The 14,912-nt window shown below is 42.3% G+C and overlaps 1 protein-coding gene across 9 annotated transcripts in view; it reads left to right on the top strand.

Moving 5' to 3' along the window:
* The window catches only part of MAP2K4 (mitogen-activated protein kinase kinase 4), a 114,214-nt gene that overhangs the window by 83,097 nt on the left and 16,205 nt on the right, over window positions 1-14,912 (top strand). For 8 of the 9 annotated variants that reach the window (XM_059668595.1, XM_059668587.1, XM_059668593.1 and 5 more), the window contains 3 exons: window positions 5,330-5,449; window positions 7,936-7,987; window positions 12,509-12,636. In XM_059668595.1, the coding sequence (XP_059524578.1) occupies window positions 5,330-5,449; window positions 7,936-7,987; window positions 12,509-12,636 (300 nt within the window). The remainder of the gene's footprint in view (window positions 1-5,329; window positions 5,450-7,935; window positions 7,988-12,508; window positions 12,637-14,912) is intronic. The other variant, XM_059668594.1, reaches the window with a different exon arrangement.

The following is a 14,912-nucleotide window of genomic DNA, read 5'->3' as shown; positions in this document are numbered from 1 at the left end:
AAACACTACCTTGAAATTAATGCGTCCTTCAACTTGTTTTTATTTATTATTTATTTATTATTTATTATCCCTCCTAAGTAATACATAGTATTGCGTTATGTATTTTCCAAGTTTACCTAGATGGAATCATCATAGTATTCAAAATGTGTCCCTGCAAATAGAGCTCGCTAATACAGGGTGAGGCAAAATAGGTTTGCAGTTGTGAGTACATGAAACAGAGTTTATTCTTGTGTTATTTATTGTATTATTTCCTCTATGAACAACTAAACCTACTTTTGCCCCATCCTCTATAGATTTGGTTAATTTATTTGAACAGCTATGTAATATTCTGATGAATAAATATACCACTTTTTAAAGGTTTAATAATTTTAGTGTTGGTAGTTTCTAATTTTTTGCAATTATAAAAGTAAAAATGAACTTCCTTTTGCATGTTTCCTTGACAACTTAGGTTACAGATTCTGTAGAATCCATACCTAGCAGTCTAGTTGCTAGGTTAAATGATAATGAAGATCTTCAACTTTAGTGGATGTTGTCGTATTTCTGTTATCCTAACTTATATTCCTACTAGTCAGAATGATAATTTCTCTGTCAGGAATTGAACTCAGTTGTCAACACTGGAGACTCATAGTGGCTTACCTAGTGTGTGGTTTTCATGATTAAGATTGCCTCGTCTCTTACCTAGTGTGTGGTTTTCATGGTTAAGATCGCCTCATGGTCCAAGTTGACTCCTAGCGTACAGCTGTCATGGCCACAGGTGGCAAGAGAAGCAGGGAGAACTAAAAGGGCTGCCCTGGAATCAGCAACCCTTTGCGCTGACATTTCATTGGCCGCCCTACTTTACAAGGAAGACGGATATGTAGGTCTATCTGGGCACACTGTACAGAACAAAGGGTGGCATGTTGGGTAGGCCGTGTGCATTTGTTGTCACAGGTCCCATTGCTAGTATCTGGTACTATTAAATGTTTCAGTTTGGGCAGTCAGGTGGCGTGAAGTGGTATCTCACTTTTAAAATTACATTTACCTAATCACTGGTGAAGTACAGAATTTTTTTACTTGTGTGTTCAGGTTTCTTTTCTGTGACTTGCCTCTTCATATACCTTTGCCATTCTATTAAGTTTTGTCTGTTCATAATAAATTTAGCATATGCTTTATTATCCAGAGTATCCTTTGTTTCTTTACATCCAAATAGATGTTCTTGTCTTATTTTTGAACTTTTGGTATGGTATCCGTTATCATACAAAAGTATTCATTATAGTGGAGTTAAAATTGACAGGTCTAACTCTTTTTGATTTATTCTTTTCACATATGTACGTGTATGGGAAGAAATTTTTTCCCCACCCTGAAGTCTTAGACTTTCAAAACAAAAATGTTTTAAACGTTTGCTTTTTAAAAGTTGCATTTGGGAGTTTTTGTATTTTTGTTTGTGAATAACTTGACGTAATGACCTAATTTAACATTTTTTTATATGGAAGGCTACTGGTCTCAGCAGCATTCATGGAATAGTCCATCCTTTAGTCACTGCTTGCTTTGCTATCAAATTGCCTAGGTGCATGGGTTTTTAATCTGATCCACTGGCATATTTACCCTGCCCCCATATTAATACACTATCTTTTATTGTGAAGGCTTTACATAAAGGTCTTTGTCTAGTAGATCAATCCTTTTTAAAAATTGTGTGAGCTATGCTTGGCTCTACTTTTCTACATAAGTTTTAGGATAAGCTTGTCCTGGTGCATGATAATTTTGATTAGAATCTAACTAAATTCTTAGGTTACTTTGGAGGGGAATTTGGCATCTTTATGATTTGAGCCTTCACATTTGTAAGCATGCTTTTCCTCTGTATTTAGTCAGATTGTTATGGCCTTTAGTAACATTTCATACTTGTTTTCGTAAACATTTTGCTTCTTTTGTTAGATATATTCTTAGGTGCTTTATAGGTTTCCTTTTTATTGTTAGTGGTGTCTCTGTAAACATTTTTCTAAGTGGCTACTGGTGATACATAAGTATGTTATTAGTTTTATCTAGATTTTGTCTTTAGGAACCCTTATCTCGATCATAGGTCAGGCATGAGGGGAAGATTAGTGGTGGAAAGTTTCGGAGGGTACAGCTGGATCCATAGGTTAGTGACAACATACAAAATAATTTTTATTTATTTTTATTTTTTAAAATATATATTATTGATTTTTTTTTTTACAGCGAGGAAGGGAGAGGGATAGAGAGTTAGAAACATCTATGAGAGAGAAACATCGATCAGCTGCCTCCTGCACACCCCCTACTGGGGATGTGCCCGCAACTAAGGTACATGCCCTTGACTGGAATCGAACCCGGGACTCTACAGTCCACAGGCCGACACTCTATCCACTGAGCCAAACCGATCAGGGCCAAAATAATTTTTAGGTAATTTTTTTGTATCATCCTGATAGTTGTTTTCACTCTTACAAGGTACTTTGTAGTACTTGTTCATGTGTGCAAATACTTTTATCCTATCTAATAAAAGAGAAACATGGTAATTAGCGTACGACTGCTACCCTTCCCATTGGCTAATTAGGGTGATATGCAAATTAACTGCCAGCCAAGATGGCGGCCGGCAGCCAGGCAGCTTGAAACTAACATGAGGCTTGCTTGCTTCAGTGACAGAGGACTCCAACGTTCCCCGCCTGCCGCTGCAGGCCTCTGAGCTGCAACTCTAAGCAACTATGTAACAAATATAGAAGCTAAACAAAACCCCAGAAACCTGCTTTAGTCCGCCGGGCTTCAGCCAGCAGGATCGCAACATTGTAAGCAAAGGCCAGAAAACCTACTTTCAGCAGTGGAGGCCTAAGAGCTGGAGCCAAGCCTCAAAGCTAAAGCTGGCCCAGAATAAAAAGAAAAAAAGGAGCAGTTGGGAGCTTCAGTCACCCCCAGCCTGAAAACAGCCCTCAGCCCCTCACCCAGACTGGCCAGGCACCCCAGTGAGGACTCCCACCCTGAAGGGTGTGTGACCAGCTGCAAACAGCCATTATCCCCTCACCCAGGCTGGCCAGGCACCCCAGTGGGGACCCCCACCCTGATCCAGGACACCCTTCAGGGCAAACCAGCCGGCCCCCACCCGTGCACTAGGCCTCTACCCTATATAGTAAAAGAGTAATATGCCTCCCAGCACCGGGATCAGCGGAGCCGCGAGGCCTCCTGGCACCGGGATCAGTGTGACAGGGGGCAGCGCCCAAATCCCCTGATCGCCCTGCGGCTCTGTGTGTGACAGGGTGCGGGGCCACAACCTCCCTATCCACCCTGCTCTGTTCGTGACAGGGGAAGGCGCCCCAACCCCCTGATCAGCTCTGCTCTGTGCCTGATAGGGGGGAGCTCCCCAACCCCCTGATCGCCCTGCGGCTCTGTGTGTGACAGGGTGCGGCGCCCCAACCCCCTGATCGGCCCTGCTCTGTGTGTGACAGGGTGCGGCACCCCAACCCCCCCGCCCCCCCTATGGGCCCTGCTCTGTGTGTGACGGGGTAGAGCCATAACCTCCCCATCGGCCCTGCCCTGAGTGTGAGAGTGGCAGCGACCCAACCCCCTGATCGGCCCTGCTCTGTGGGTGATAGAGGGCGGCGCCCCAACCCCCTGATGGGCCCTGCTCTGTGAGTGACAGGGGGCAGTGCCCCAACCCCCTGATTGGCCCTGCTCTGTGCGTGACAGGGGGTGGCGCCGCAACCTCCCCATCGACCCTGCCTTGAGTGTGACAGGGGGCGATGCCCCAACCCCCCAATCGGCCCTACCCTGAGCGTGACTGAGGGTGGCATCACAACCTCCCGATCGCCCTGCTCTGTGCATGACAGGGGGCGGCATCACAACCTCCCGATCGCCCTGCTCTGTGCATGACAGGGGGCAGCGCCCCAACTCCCCAATCAGCCCTGCTCTGAGCCCGACCAGGGGCTGCACCTAGGGATTGGGCCTGCCCTCTGCCACCCGGGAGCAGGCCTAAGCCAGCAGGTCGTTATCTCCCAAGGGGTCCCAGACTGTGAGAGGGCACAGGCCGGGCTGAGGGACTCCCCCACCCCCCCAAGTGCACAAATTTTTGTGCACCGGGCCTCTATTCTATATATATAAAAGCCTAAGTGACCATCCAACCGGTAGGGGGCAGGTGCTCAGTGCAGGAGCAGAAACCACAGGCATGTAAACATGGAACAGACTGATGAATCTCAGAGGGAAGGGGAGAGAGAGGAGGGCGGGAAGAGATTAACCAAAGATCTTATATGCATCTTAGAGGCCTGGCGCACAGCCTGGCCTGCGCCCTCTCGCAATTCAGGACCCCTGGGGGATGTCAGAGAGCTGGTTTCAGCCCGATCCCCGTAGGCCAGGCCGAGGGTCCCCACTAGTGCATGGATCCGTGCACCGGGCCTCTAGTAGTGTTATAATCATGGTATTACTTAGGGTCTGCATTTTGCTCATGCATACCTCTCATGAACTGTATCATTTTAAAATAATTTAATTTTAGATAATTCCTTTAATGATGTACCATTTCCTCTTGTGGGATAGTTTAGTGGTTTCTAGTTTGTTTTTGTTTTTGTAATTTCTGGACTGTTTCTTTAAGTTAGATCCCAGTCATAATTCTGTGAAAGGGTATAAATACTTTTATTTCTCTTGCTTTATTGTCCAGTTGCCTTCAGACTGTTTTAAAACCCTCTATAATGCTGCCATCAGTTTTTGAATGATCCAGTTTAATTATAGCCAGCATTCATTCATTTAAGGATTGTTCATTGAGCCCCTGTCCTGGTAGAGCGTAGGAAATGTAGATGAAAAACATAATAAAATAAATAAGTTATATTTTATATTAAAAGATGATATGGGTCATTCAAAGAACAACAAGGCAAGGCAAGGGGTTGCTGAGAGTGGGATGACTTGTAAACTGCTCCAGAGAGCATTTGAGCAATAACTTTTAAGGCATTGGGTTTACTTTATCTGTTTTCTTCTGTCTCTTATTTTATTTACTTATTAAGAAGTTTTTATAGTATATCAAGGTAACTGTAATCTATTTGTTAGTGAGAATGAACAGTTTTCCACGTTTTCTATTTGTATATTTAATTATGGCAATATTTGAAATTCGTATAAAGCTCAAAAGTTTTCTATGTAAGACTGTTCCTGCCTTTACAATTAAGAGTGGGGAAAATTGGGCTAATCAGTTTGTGTTTAAGCATGAGGAGAATGTTCTGTCCAGATCTTTAATAAGGAACCAAAAATTTCTACAAGATTTTTTTTAAAATGAAGATTGCTTTTTTGTTAATTGTATTTCTGTTTTAAGTGAAGGAAAATGGTACATAATATGATGTATAAGAGTAACATATTTGTTATTTTATAGGGTGACTGTTGGATCTGTATGGAACTCATGTCTACCTCGTTTGATAAGTTTTACAAATATGTATATAGTGTATTAGATGATGTTATTCCAGAAGAAATTTTAGGCAAAATCACTTTAGCAGTAAGTACCTGGTTTTCAAATTGTTCATTCTCTCTGTGCTCATGTAAAGATGCTGCTGGCATTTGATGCACATGCGCAGATATCCTTCACAGAATTTTACTGACTTTCCTGGAGGATCACTGGTAAAGGGACAGAGACTGAACCCCTTCTTTGGGGTAATTGACACAATCATAAAGAACTATTTTCAAAATGTGGTCCGTAGTACAGAGTCACAATCAACCACAATAGATTGTGCTGTCAGTAAGATTAGAACAAGCAATTTTCTGTTCCCTTTTCCACTGTTGGTTTAACTATTTTTAAATATGTTCCCTTTTCCACTGTTGGTTTAACTATTTTTAATATGTTTTAAATATGTATTATCATGCTTATGCCTAAATTAATCAGAATCACAACAGTATCCTTGAAGTCTCTTATTTAAAACTCTTCATGGTTTAAGAGTTGGGCTATGCAGACTAAACTATTTAAATTTTTGACCAGCAATTTCATTAACCAGCATTATTGCTTATTTGGTCAATTCACTTTTACCTGAATACCAAAACGAAAAGAGGTACTTTTTTACTTACGTTTTTATTGTCTTGAAAGTGGGGTCATGATTATTTCCTTTCTTGCTTTGAATCTTTTAGTTCAGCCGTGGGCAAACTACGGCCTGCGGGCCGGATCCGGCCCGTTTGAAATGAATAAGACTAAAAAAAAAAAAAAGACCGTACCCTTTATGTAATGATGTTTACTTTGAATTTATATTAGTTCACACAAACACTCCATCCATGCTTTTGTTCCGGCCCTCCGGTCCAGTTTAAGAACCCATTGTGGCCCTCAAGTCAAAAAGTTTGCCCACTCCTGTTTTAGTTGACAAAGGTTGTTCATAATTATTTTTTCCGAAGATAATTTTCTGTGATAGCGTAAAGTTAATAAGATTCTTAGAAACCCCTGAGACTCTGATCACAATCTGGCTTAGTGGATATGTCAACTAAATTTTATAGGAAGCTGTAAGATACCTAGTTGCATTAAATTCTCTACTCTCCCTTTCCTGCATCCTCAATATCCAGCATAGGTTGTCTGTCCATTGCATTTTATCCTACTTAATCATTAATGTTTAATGTTAGTTTAAACATTAGTTTAAAAATTACAGGTCTCTTGTTAACGTTTTAAGTTATTTAGCTTATTTAATGCTTAAAATTAAATGTTTAATTAGCTAAATGTTAAGATATATAACCTTACATATATTTTATAAAAAGAAGCAGAGTTTTACTAGAAACTTGTTAATTGTTCTGACTGGTCTAGGAAATTTTATATTGATCAATTTAGTCATCTGTCTCCAGTATACCATAGCCAATATTACCTTGGAATTTGTTAGTATTCATAGAAACAATAGTAGCATAATGAAAACAGCTAGTGATTATTGAATGCTTATTTATATCAGGCCAAGATCTTATGACATTTTTATCTTCATAGCAACTCTCTATGGTAAATAGTGTAACTTGTTTACAGATGACAGATCTGAAATATGGAGAGATTGAGCAATTAATTTGCTTTGAAGTTTATATAATTTTAACTGGTAAATGCTTTAAGCCCAGGCAGCCTAATTCCAGAATCTTGTTTTTAAGCACTGTACAAGGTGATTATGAAGTTAGAAAACATAGATAAAATTATTTTATTGTATAATGAAATATGTGTAGTATATGTATATTAATAAATACTGTATTATGTATTTGCCTATGTTACTAGCCTTGGTGATCACCTTGTATATTAAGCACAACATTTAAAATTACTTTGATTTAAGTCTCTCTTTTAAAATTCTTCCCTGAGGATATGCTCATTGATTTTTAGAATAAGAGAGAGAGAAACTTTGATGTGAGAGAAACATTGGTCAGTTGCCTTCCTGTTTGCTACCAGACTGGAGGTTGAACTCCCAACCTAGGCATGTGCCCTGAATGGGAATCAAACTCGCAACCTTTGGGATGGCGCTCCAACCAATTGAGCCACCCAGCCAGGTTGATTAATCTCTTCTTGCTAATTAATAACTCTATGAACTCGCAAGCCTGACTGTTTGAGACATTAGAGACACATGGCTCTGCTGCAAAAGTTACTTTGAAGGCTCAGCACCCAATGAGGGTGAATGATTGTGAGAAACTGAGACTTTGAAAGAACTTAACTAAGTCAGGGTTGATAATGGATCCAGCCTGTTGGACTTTTCTTATACTACATATTTCTATTCTTGAAGAGTTTGAAGAAATAAGAAATATTATACAACTTGTTAATGACTTACTAAAAAATTGTAAAGGGTTTTCTTTTTAGCTGTCAGGGCAACTAAGTTTTTAAATTTAAAATCAACATTCAGCATCTTCAGTTGACAAAAATTGCACAGGATGTTGAAACATTAAGCTTACAAGAGTGCAGTGGGCTATGTGGGCTGTTACTTAAGATAAACTATTGTGCTGTTTGATTAAAAGGAAGTTGTTTATCCCATCTCTGCTTTTTCTCCACAGACTGTGAAAGCACTAAACCACTTAAAGGAAAACTTGAAAATCATTCACAGAGGTGGGTACAGAATTATATTTTATAGAACAACTATTCCTTAATAGGGAAAAAATATTGAAAATTACAGTGCCACTTTCAAGCAAAACCTACTATATGTATCCTAAAACTTCACTATTAGAGTTTTTTCCCTTTGGGGGTCTATAAATTTTAGTCTACCTTATTAATATGTTGGGCTTAGTAATTGAAGGAGATTTTGCTGTAAATTCTTATTATTCTTAGTTGAAAAGTTATTATTCATTTGCCAATAGATAATTAGTGTTTCTCTTGTATACTACTAAGGCTTGAAGGTGGTCCTGTGGGCAGTCAAAGGAGAATCAGAGGGTAACTGCCTTGTGTGTTACAGGCACACTACTGTCCCTGTGAAGTGCTGCAATCAGAGATTCCTTTAATTGGAATTGCTATAAAGCATTTGTATTTGTGAGAATAGTGATCTTGTCCTTATTAAACACACATTAAGAATTTTAAACATTTGATGTAGATCTATTGCATGACAGTGGGAATCCTGAGTTTAGTTCAGCACATAGACTAAATAGTTGCTCTGGTATCATGACAGACCTAAGACAATATGTGACAGTATGTGATTCATTCTGATAGTACATAAGTAGGAAAGTCAAAGGTCATATTCAGAGAAGTGCAAAACCTTGAATTCTAAGTATCATAGTTTCTAGTGGTTAGAGAAATTAGTAAGTGGGACATTTATTTAAGTAATTTTAGTTTGAGGTTGACCCTGGTCCAGAAATTAGTAAACCTTGAACATCAAAATAATTCATTTATTTTTGCCTACCTGATATTTTTAACATAAAATAATGAGTTTTTCTTCATTATTTTATGTTAAAATAATATTAGGTAGGCTCCTAATTTCCTTTTTGGCCTAAAATCATGTAGTATTAGGTCCCTAAACAAAATTATTTTGTTCCTCTCATAGTTCATCTTGTTCTTGTTTTGGGGTTTTTCTCTCCCTTTTTGCTGTGTTCTGCAATTATGAGAGTACTAGAGGCCTGGTGCACGAATTCATGCACGGGTGGGGTCTCTCGGCCTGGCCGGCGATGGGGGCCGATTGGGGCCGGCTGGCCCGGGGGAGGGACTGCGGGAGGTTGGCCGGCTGTGGGAGGTTGGCTGTGGGAGCGCACTGACCACCAGGGGGCAGATCCTGCATTGAGTGTCTGTCCCCTGGTGGTCAGTGCACGTCATAGCCACCGGCCAGTCATAACAGTTGCAACGGTTGCTTAGGCTTTTATATATATACTAGAGTCCCGGTGCACAAAAATATGTGCTCTCGGGGGGGAGGGGAGGTTCCTCAGCCCGGCCTGTGCCCTCTCGCAGTCTGGGACCCCTTGGGAGATAACAACCTGCTGGCTTAGGCCTGCTCCCGGGTGGCAGAGGGCAGGCCCAATCCCTAGGTGCAGCCCCTGGTCGGGCTCAGAGCGGGGCTGATTGGGGAGTTGGGGCGTCGCCCCGTCATGCCCAGAGCAGTGCGGATCGGGAGGTTGCGATGCCACCCTCAGTCATGCTCAGGGTAGGGCCGATTGGGGGGTTGGGGCACCATCCCCTGTCACACTCAAGGCAGGGTCGATGGGGAGGTTGCGACGCCACCCCCTATCACGCACAGAGCAGGGCCAATCAGGGGGTTGGGGCACTGCCCCTATCATGCACAGAGCAGGGCCCATCAGGGGGGTTGGGGCTCCGTACCCTGTCACGCACAGAGCAAGATCGATCGGGGGGGTTGGGGAGCTCCCCCCTGTCACGCACAGAGCAGGGCTGATCAGGGGGTTGAGGAGCTCCCCCCGTCACTCACAGAGTAGGGCCGATAGGGGAGTTGGGGCACCGCCCCCTGTCACACACAGAGCAGGGGCGCCACCCTCTATCACCTACAGAGCAGGGCCGAACAGGGGGTTGGGGCACCGCCACTGTCACACTCAGGGCAGGGCCGATGGGGAGGTTATGGCTCTACCCCATCACACACAGAGCAGGGCCCGTGAGGGGGCGGGGGTTGGGGCACCGCCCTCTATCACCCACAGAGCAGGGCCGATCAGGGGTTGGGGCGCCGCCACACTCACACTCAGGGCAGGGCCGATGGGGAGGTTATGGCTCTACTCCATCACACACAGAGCAGGGCCCGTGGGGGGGGGGGTGTTGGGGTGCTGCACCCTGTCACACACAGAGGAGGGCCGATCAGGGGGTTGGGGCGCTGCACCCTGTCACACACAGAGCAGGGCCGATCAGGGGGTTGGGGCGCCTCACCCTATCACACACACAGCCGCAGAACGATCAGGGGGTTGGGGAGCTCCCCCCTATCAGGCACAGAGCAGGGCTGATCAGGGGGTTGGGGCGCTGTCCCCTGTCATGCTTATCCTGGTGCTGGGAGGCATATTACCCCTTTACTATATAGGATAGAGGCCTGGTGCATGGGTGGGTGCTGGCTGGTTTGCCCTGAAGGGTGTCCTGGATCAGGGTGGGGGTCCCCACTGGGGTACCTGGCCAGCCTGGGTGAGGGGATGATGGCTGTTTGCAGCTGGTCACACACCCTTCAGGGTGGGGGTCCCCAGTGGGGTGCCTGGCCAGTCTGGGTGAGGAGCTGAGGGCTGTTTTCAGGCTGGGGGTGACTGAAGCTCCCAACCGCTCCTTTTTTTCTTTTTATTTTTTATTCTGGGCCAGCTTTAGCTCTGGCTCTAGCTCTGAGGCCTCTGCTGCTGAAAGCAGGTATCTGGTTTGTTTGGTTTCTATAATCGAAACACTGTATCAACTCCAGCTCTGAGATTCTGGCTGGCTGAAAGCAGGTTTCTGGGGTTTTGTTTAGCTTCTATATTTGTAACTATGTTTCAAACTGCAAGCTCAGAGGCCGGCAAGGCAGGCGGGGAACGTTGGAATCCTCCGTCACTGAAGCAAGCAAGCCTCATGTTAGCTTCAAGGTGCCTGGCTGCCGGCCACCATCTTGGCTGGCAGTTAATTTGCATATCATACTAATTTGACTAATCACACTTCCCTGAGTGTGATTAGTCAATGGGAAGGGTAGCGGACATATGGCTAATTACCATGTTTCTCTTTTTTTTTTTTTTAATAATTTTTTAATATATTTTATTGATTTTTTACAGAGAGGAAGGGAGAGAGATAAAGAGCTAGAAACATCGATGAGAGAGAAACATCGATCAGCTGCCTCCTGCACATCCCCCACTGGGGAAGTGCGCGCAACCCAGGTACATGCCCTTGACCGGAATCGAACCTGGGACCTTTCAGTCCACAGGCAGACGCTCTATCCACCGAGCCAAACCGGTTTCGGCACCATGTTTCTCTTTTATTAGATAGGATATATAGACTAGAGGCCCGATGCACAAAATTCGTGCACAAGTAGGCCTTCCTTCCCCTGGCTGCCGGCACTGGCTTCCCTCTGGCACCTGGGACCTGGGCTTCCCTCTGGCCACCAGCACCTGGGACCTGGGCTTCCCTCACAGCCCCAGCTTTGTCTGGAAAGTCGTCCAGTCTAATTAGCATATTATGCTTTTATTATTATGGATTGCCTTTACCATAGAGCGATTCAAATACCTTAGGAATACTCAAGGTATCACAGAAAAGCACTAAGACAGTGCCTGAGGAGGAGTAAGATGAAAGGGAAACTCTTCAGAAATAACTTTTGTTTTCCTATTAGTAAATAAAATGATGAGTTTATAACAGTCTTTTTATCACTTCAAATTAGTTAGCTTTTTTTTTTTTTTTTTTTTTTGCTACAGGTAGAGTTCTTTGATTACAGGTTACAGAAAATTCTGATAATTGGCTTAAACTCCAAGGAAATGCATTCTCTGTGGTAATAAAATCCTGGCACAATTTGGTTAGAGTTCAAGCTCCTTCTTTAGGCTGTGCCCTCCTTACTCTGTTGGCTCCATCCTCAGGGTAGTAACAGCTAAAGCGGTCCCCAGTGTCACATAGTCTTTGACACATATTGTTTAGTAGCTTATATACTCTTATAGGTTAAATTCATTCTTTATAGTATGACTGTTAGTAATGAATTTAAAGCAAGTAAATGAATATGTCCCTTGATGAGAACAAAATAACATAATAGAATGCCTAAATGTATTGTATAGTATTTTTTTTAATACACTTGTAGTTTTTTTGAAAAATATAATTTTATTGATTTCAGAGAGGAAGGAAGAGGGAGAGAGAGCTAGAAATATCCATGATGAGAGAGAATCATGGATTGGCTGCCTCCTGCAAGTCTCCCACTGGGGATCGAGCCCACAACCCAGGCATGTGCTCTTGACTGGAATCAAACCTGGGAACTTTCATTTCACATGCTGACGCTCTATCCACTGAGCCAAACTGGCTAGGGCTGTAGTATTTTTTGATACTGAGTTTTTAAGCATCGGTCTTCAGAGAAATTTCATATTTCTCATCTTCTCATACATCTGAATATTAAGGACTTGATCACTTATGTTGTCTAAGGTTTTTCAGTATTTTTACTTAAAGTACTTTAGAATGTAGCTCATTTGATTGATTACTTTTACACTGAATGGTACCTGTCTCTTTCAGATATCAAACCTTCCAATATCCTTCTGGACAGAAGTGGAAATATTAAACTCTGTGACTTTGGCATCAGCGGACAGCTTGTGGACTCCATTGCCAAGACCAGAGATGCTGGGTGTAGGCCGTACATGGCAGTAAGTGAAAGGCCCAGCCCTTTTAGAAGCCTGCCGGTCGTTGCAGTGGGAGACCGCCTTTGGTGCTGTACTTCTGAGGACTCTGCCATTGGTCGGTCATGCAGTCTCACCAGGCTAGAATCCTTTTCTCTTCCCTAAAGACCAAATTCAGGTTCTAGCTGCTCCATGAAATGTTGCAAAATTGTCCCAGTGAACTCCTGTTTGATTGTCTTACTCTGTTCATCTTTGGTACTTAGCTTGTGGTCTTCTCTGACTCTACTAATCAACTAAATCGTTAGTGCTCAGCAGGCCACTTTGTGTTTTAGCACTCCATATGTTATCTTGACTGTAATAGGATTGGCTGCTTCCTCCAAGTCCCCCACTGGACATGTTGATAATGTTTCCTGGCCATTAAGTGATACTATTTCCAGCTAGAGAAGAATGGAAAACTCAAGTTCATGGTAGAACTCAGTATATCTATAAATCTGAGGCTTTGTTTTGTATACTGTTGATCTCTTTAGAGGGGGACGAAGCACACTAACAAATGCAAGAAAGATGCCTTGGGTACTTGCCAACCTGGAGTCTCTTTCCCTTCAGGGACACAGAGCTCCACTATCCTTCTGCACACCTCATCCTCATCTTTTTTTTTTTTGTTTTTAATTCTTTATTGTTGAAAGTATTACATGTCTCCTTCTCCCCCGATTGACCTCTCCAAGCATGCCCCCGCCCGTCATCCTCATCGTATTCCAGTGCTGCATACACTGCAAATTTAGTGTCTGTATTGTAAACATTCTCCTAGTGTGTTGGTGTCTTCCTTACCGTGGCTATGGTTCTTTGGGGACCGGTTTTGCGTCGTTATTAAAGCAGTCCTTCTCATCAGTAGTTTCTGTTTCCGTCTTTAGGACTTTTAAACTTTAGATTAGCTATGAGCTGAATACAGTTTTTCTCTCCTTTTAATTGTTATCTTCTTTCTTGATTTACACATTTCCAAACCCAGTGCTGTAAGCAATAGAAAAGTAAGTGACATCATAAGCTACATGTTACAACTTTTTTATCTTGCTTGTGGATAGGCAGGCTCAGTGCTACATTTATGTACACTTATTTTAAAAACCTGAATATATTGTATTTTCAGTGTTATTTAAAAGTAAATTTTTTTCTTTTCGCTTTTCTCTCAGCCTATAAATAGTTGAATGCACAGGATTACATGCATTTTTTATGTATGTTTTGTTGCTTGTACTTTGGTCATTGCATTTGAAAATGATTGTATTTGAAAATTTTCCATTATTAACCCTATTTTAGAATTTTTGTTTTCAGTACCTTGTTTTATTCTGTTACATCTTTTTATTTCATCTTTTCCACCAATGAAAATGTCAGAGGAGTGTGTGTGTGTGTGTGTGTGTGTATGTATGTATGTTAATATGTACAAAAAGATACCTTCATTTAGACTTTGGACTTTGTGGATGGTGACTGTCTAGGCAGAGTCTTGGGGAGACTTGGATGATCTTGCATTCATCATGATAATTAGGGATAAATGGAACAACCAGATCAAAAGCAAGAAAATAAATTAAAATATGGAGTATTTGGGAATTCATATAATTTACACATTTAGCAATCATGCCCTGAGAACTAAGTGTAAACTGTTTGTACTCTTAGGGCTTGTCTCAGCACTAAGGTTGACTAAGTGTCTTTGCTGTGTAACATTGGTTAAGAATTATATTTGATTTATGTGGATGTTAAAGGTGCAGTTGCAGCCCTGATACAGCTGATACTTGCATTCAGGTAACTTTTAGAAAGAAGTAGACTTTCGGTTTCTATGTAGAAGTAAGTAGGTTCAAGGCCTGGGAGGGACAAGCTTTTCTCTTCCTGCCGACCTGCTTCAGCTTTGAAGGAAGCAGGCTGATGGTAAACTCTGCCTCTGATCTTGACTGGACTGAATGAAGCGTTTCTGTCCATTCCAGTCTTCTGAGGCTTGTATGAATGGACAAGAATATAATCAGCATTCATCCTACAAGCCTCTGAGTAACTTGACTTTCTTAATGTATCTTGACAGAAGATATCAGCAATGCATCTTGTCTAGTCTATAGGAATTGTGATTTCTTAGATTATATTTATCATAGAAAGTGTACAAAGTGTAGAGTTTAAACTTAACTTTTCTCATAAACCAGTTGTTAACATCTTGTCACTTCCCTACCTTCTCATCTAGGGAAGTCTGCATTTATTCACATACACATAAACATAGACAGAGGTGGGCAAAAGGACGTTTACAGTTTTGAGTGCATGAAATGCAGAGTTTATTC

Source organism: Myotis daubentonii, chromosome 16 (genome assembly GCF_963259705.1).
Source record: "Myotis daubentonii chromosome 16, mMyoDau2.1, whole genome shotgun sequence".
Lineage (NCBI taxonomy): Eukaryota > Metazoa > Chordata > Mammalia > Chiroptera > Vespertilionidae > Myotis > Myotis daubentonii.
Note: the sequence above shows the minus strand (reverse complement) of the source record. Positions and strands in the feature narration are given on the sequence as shown.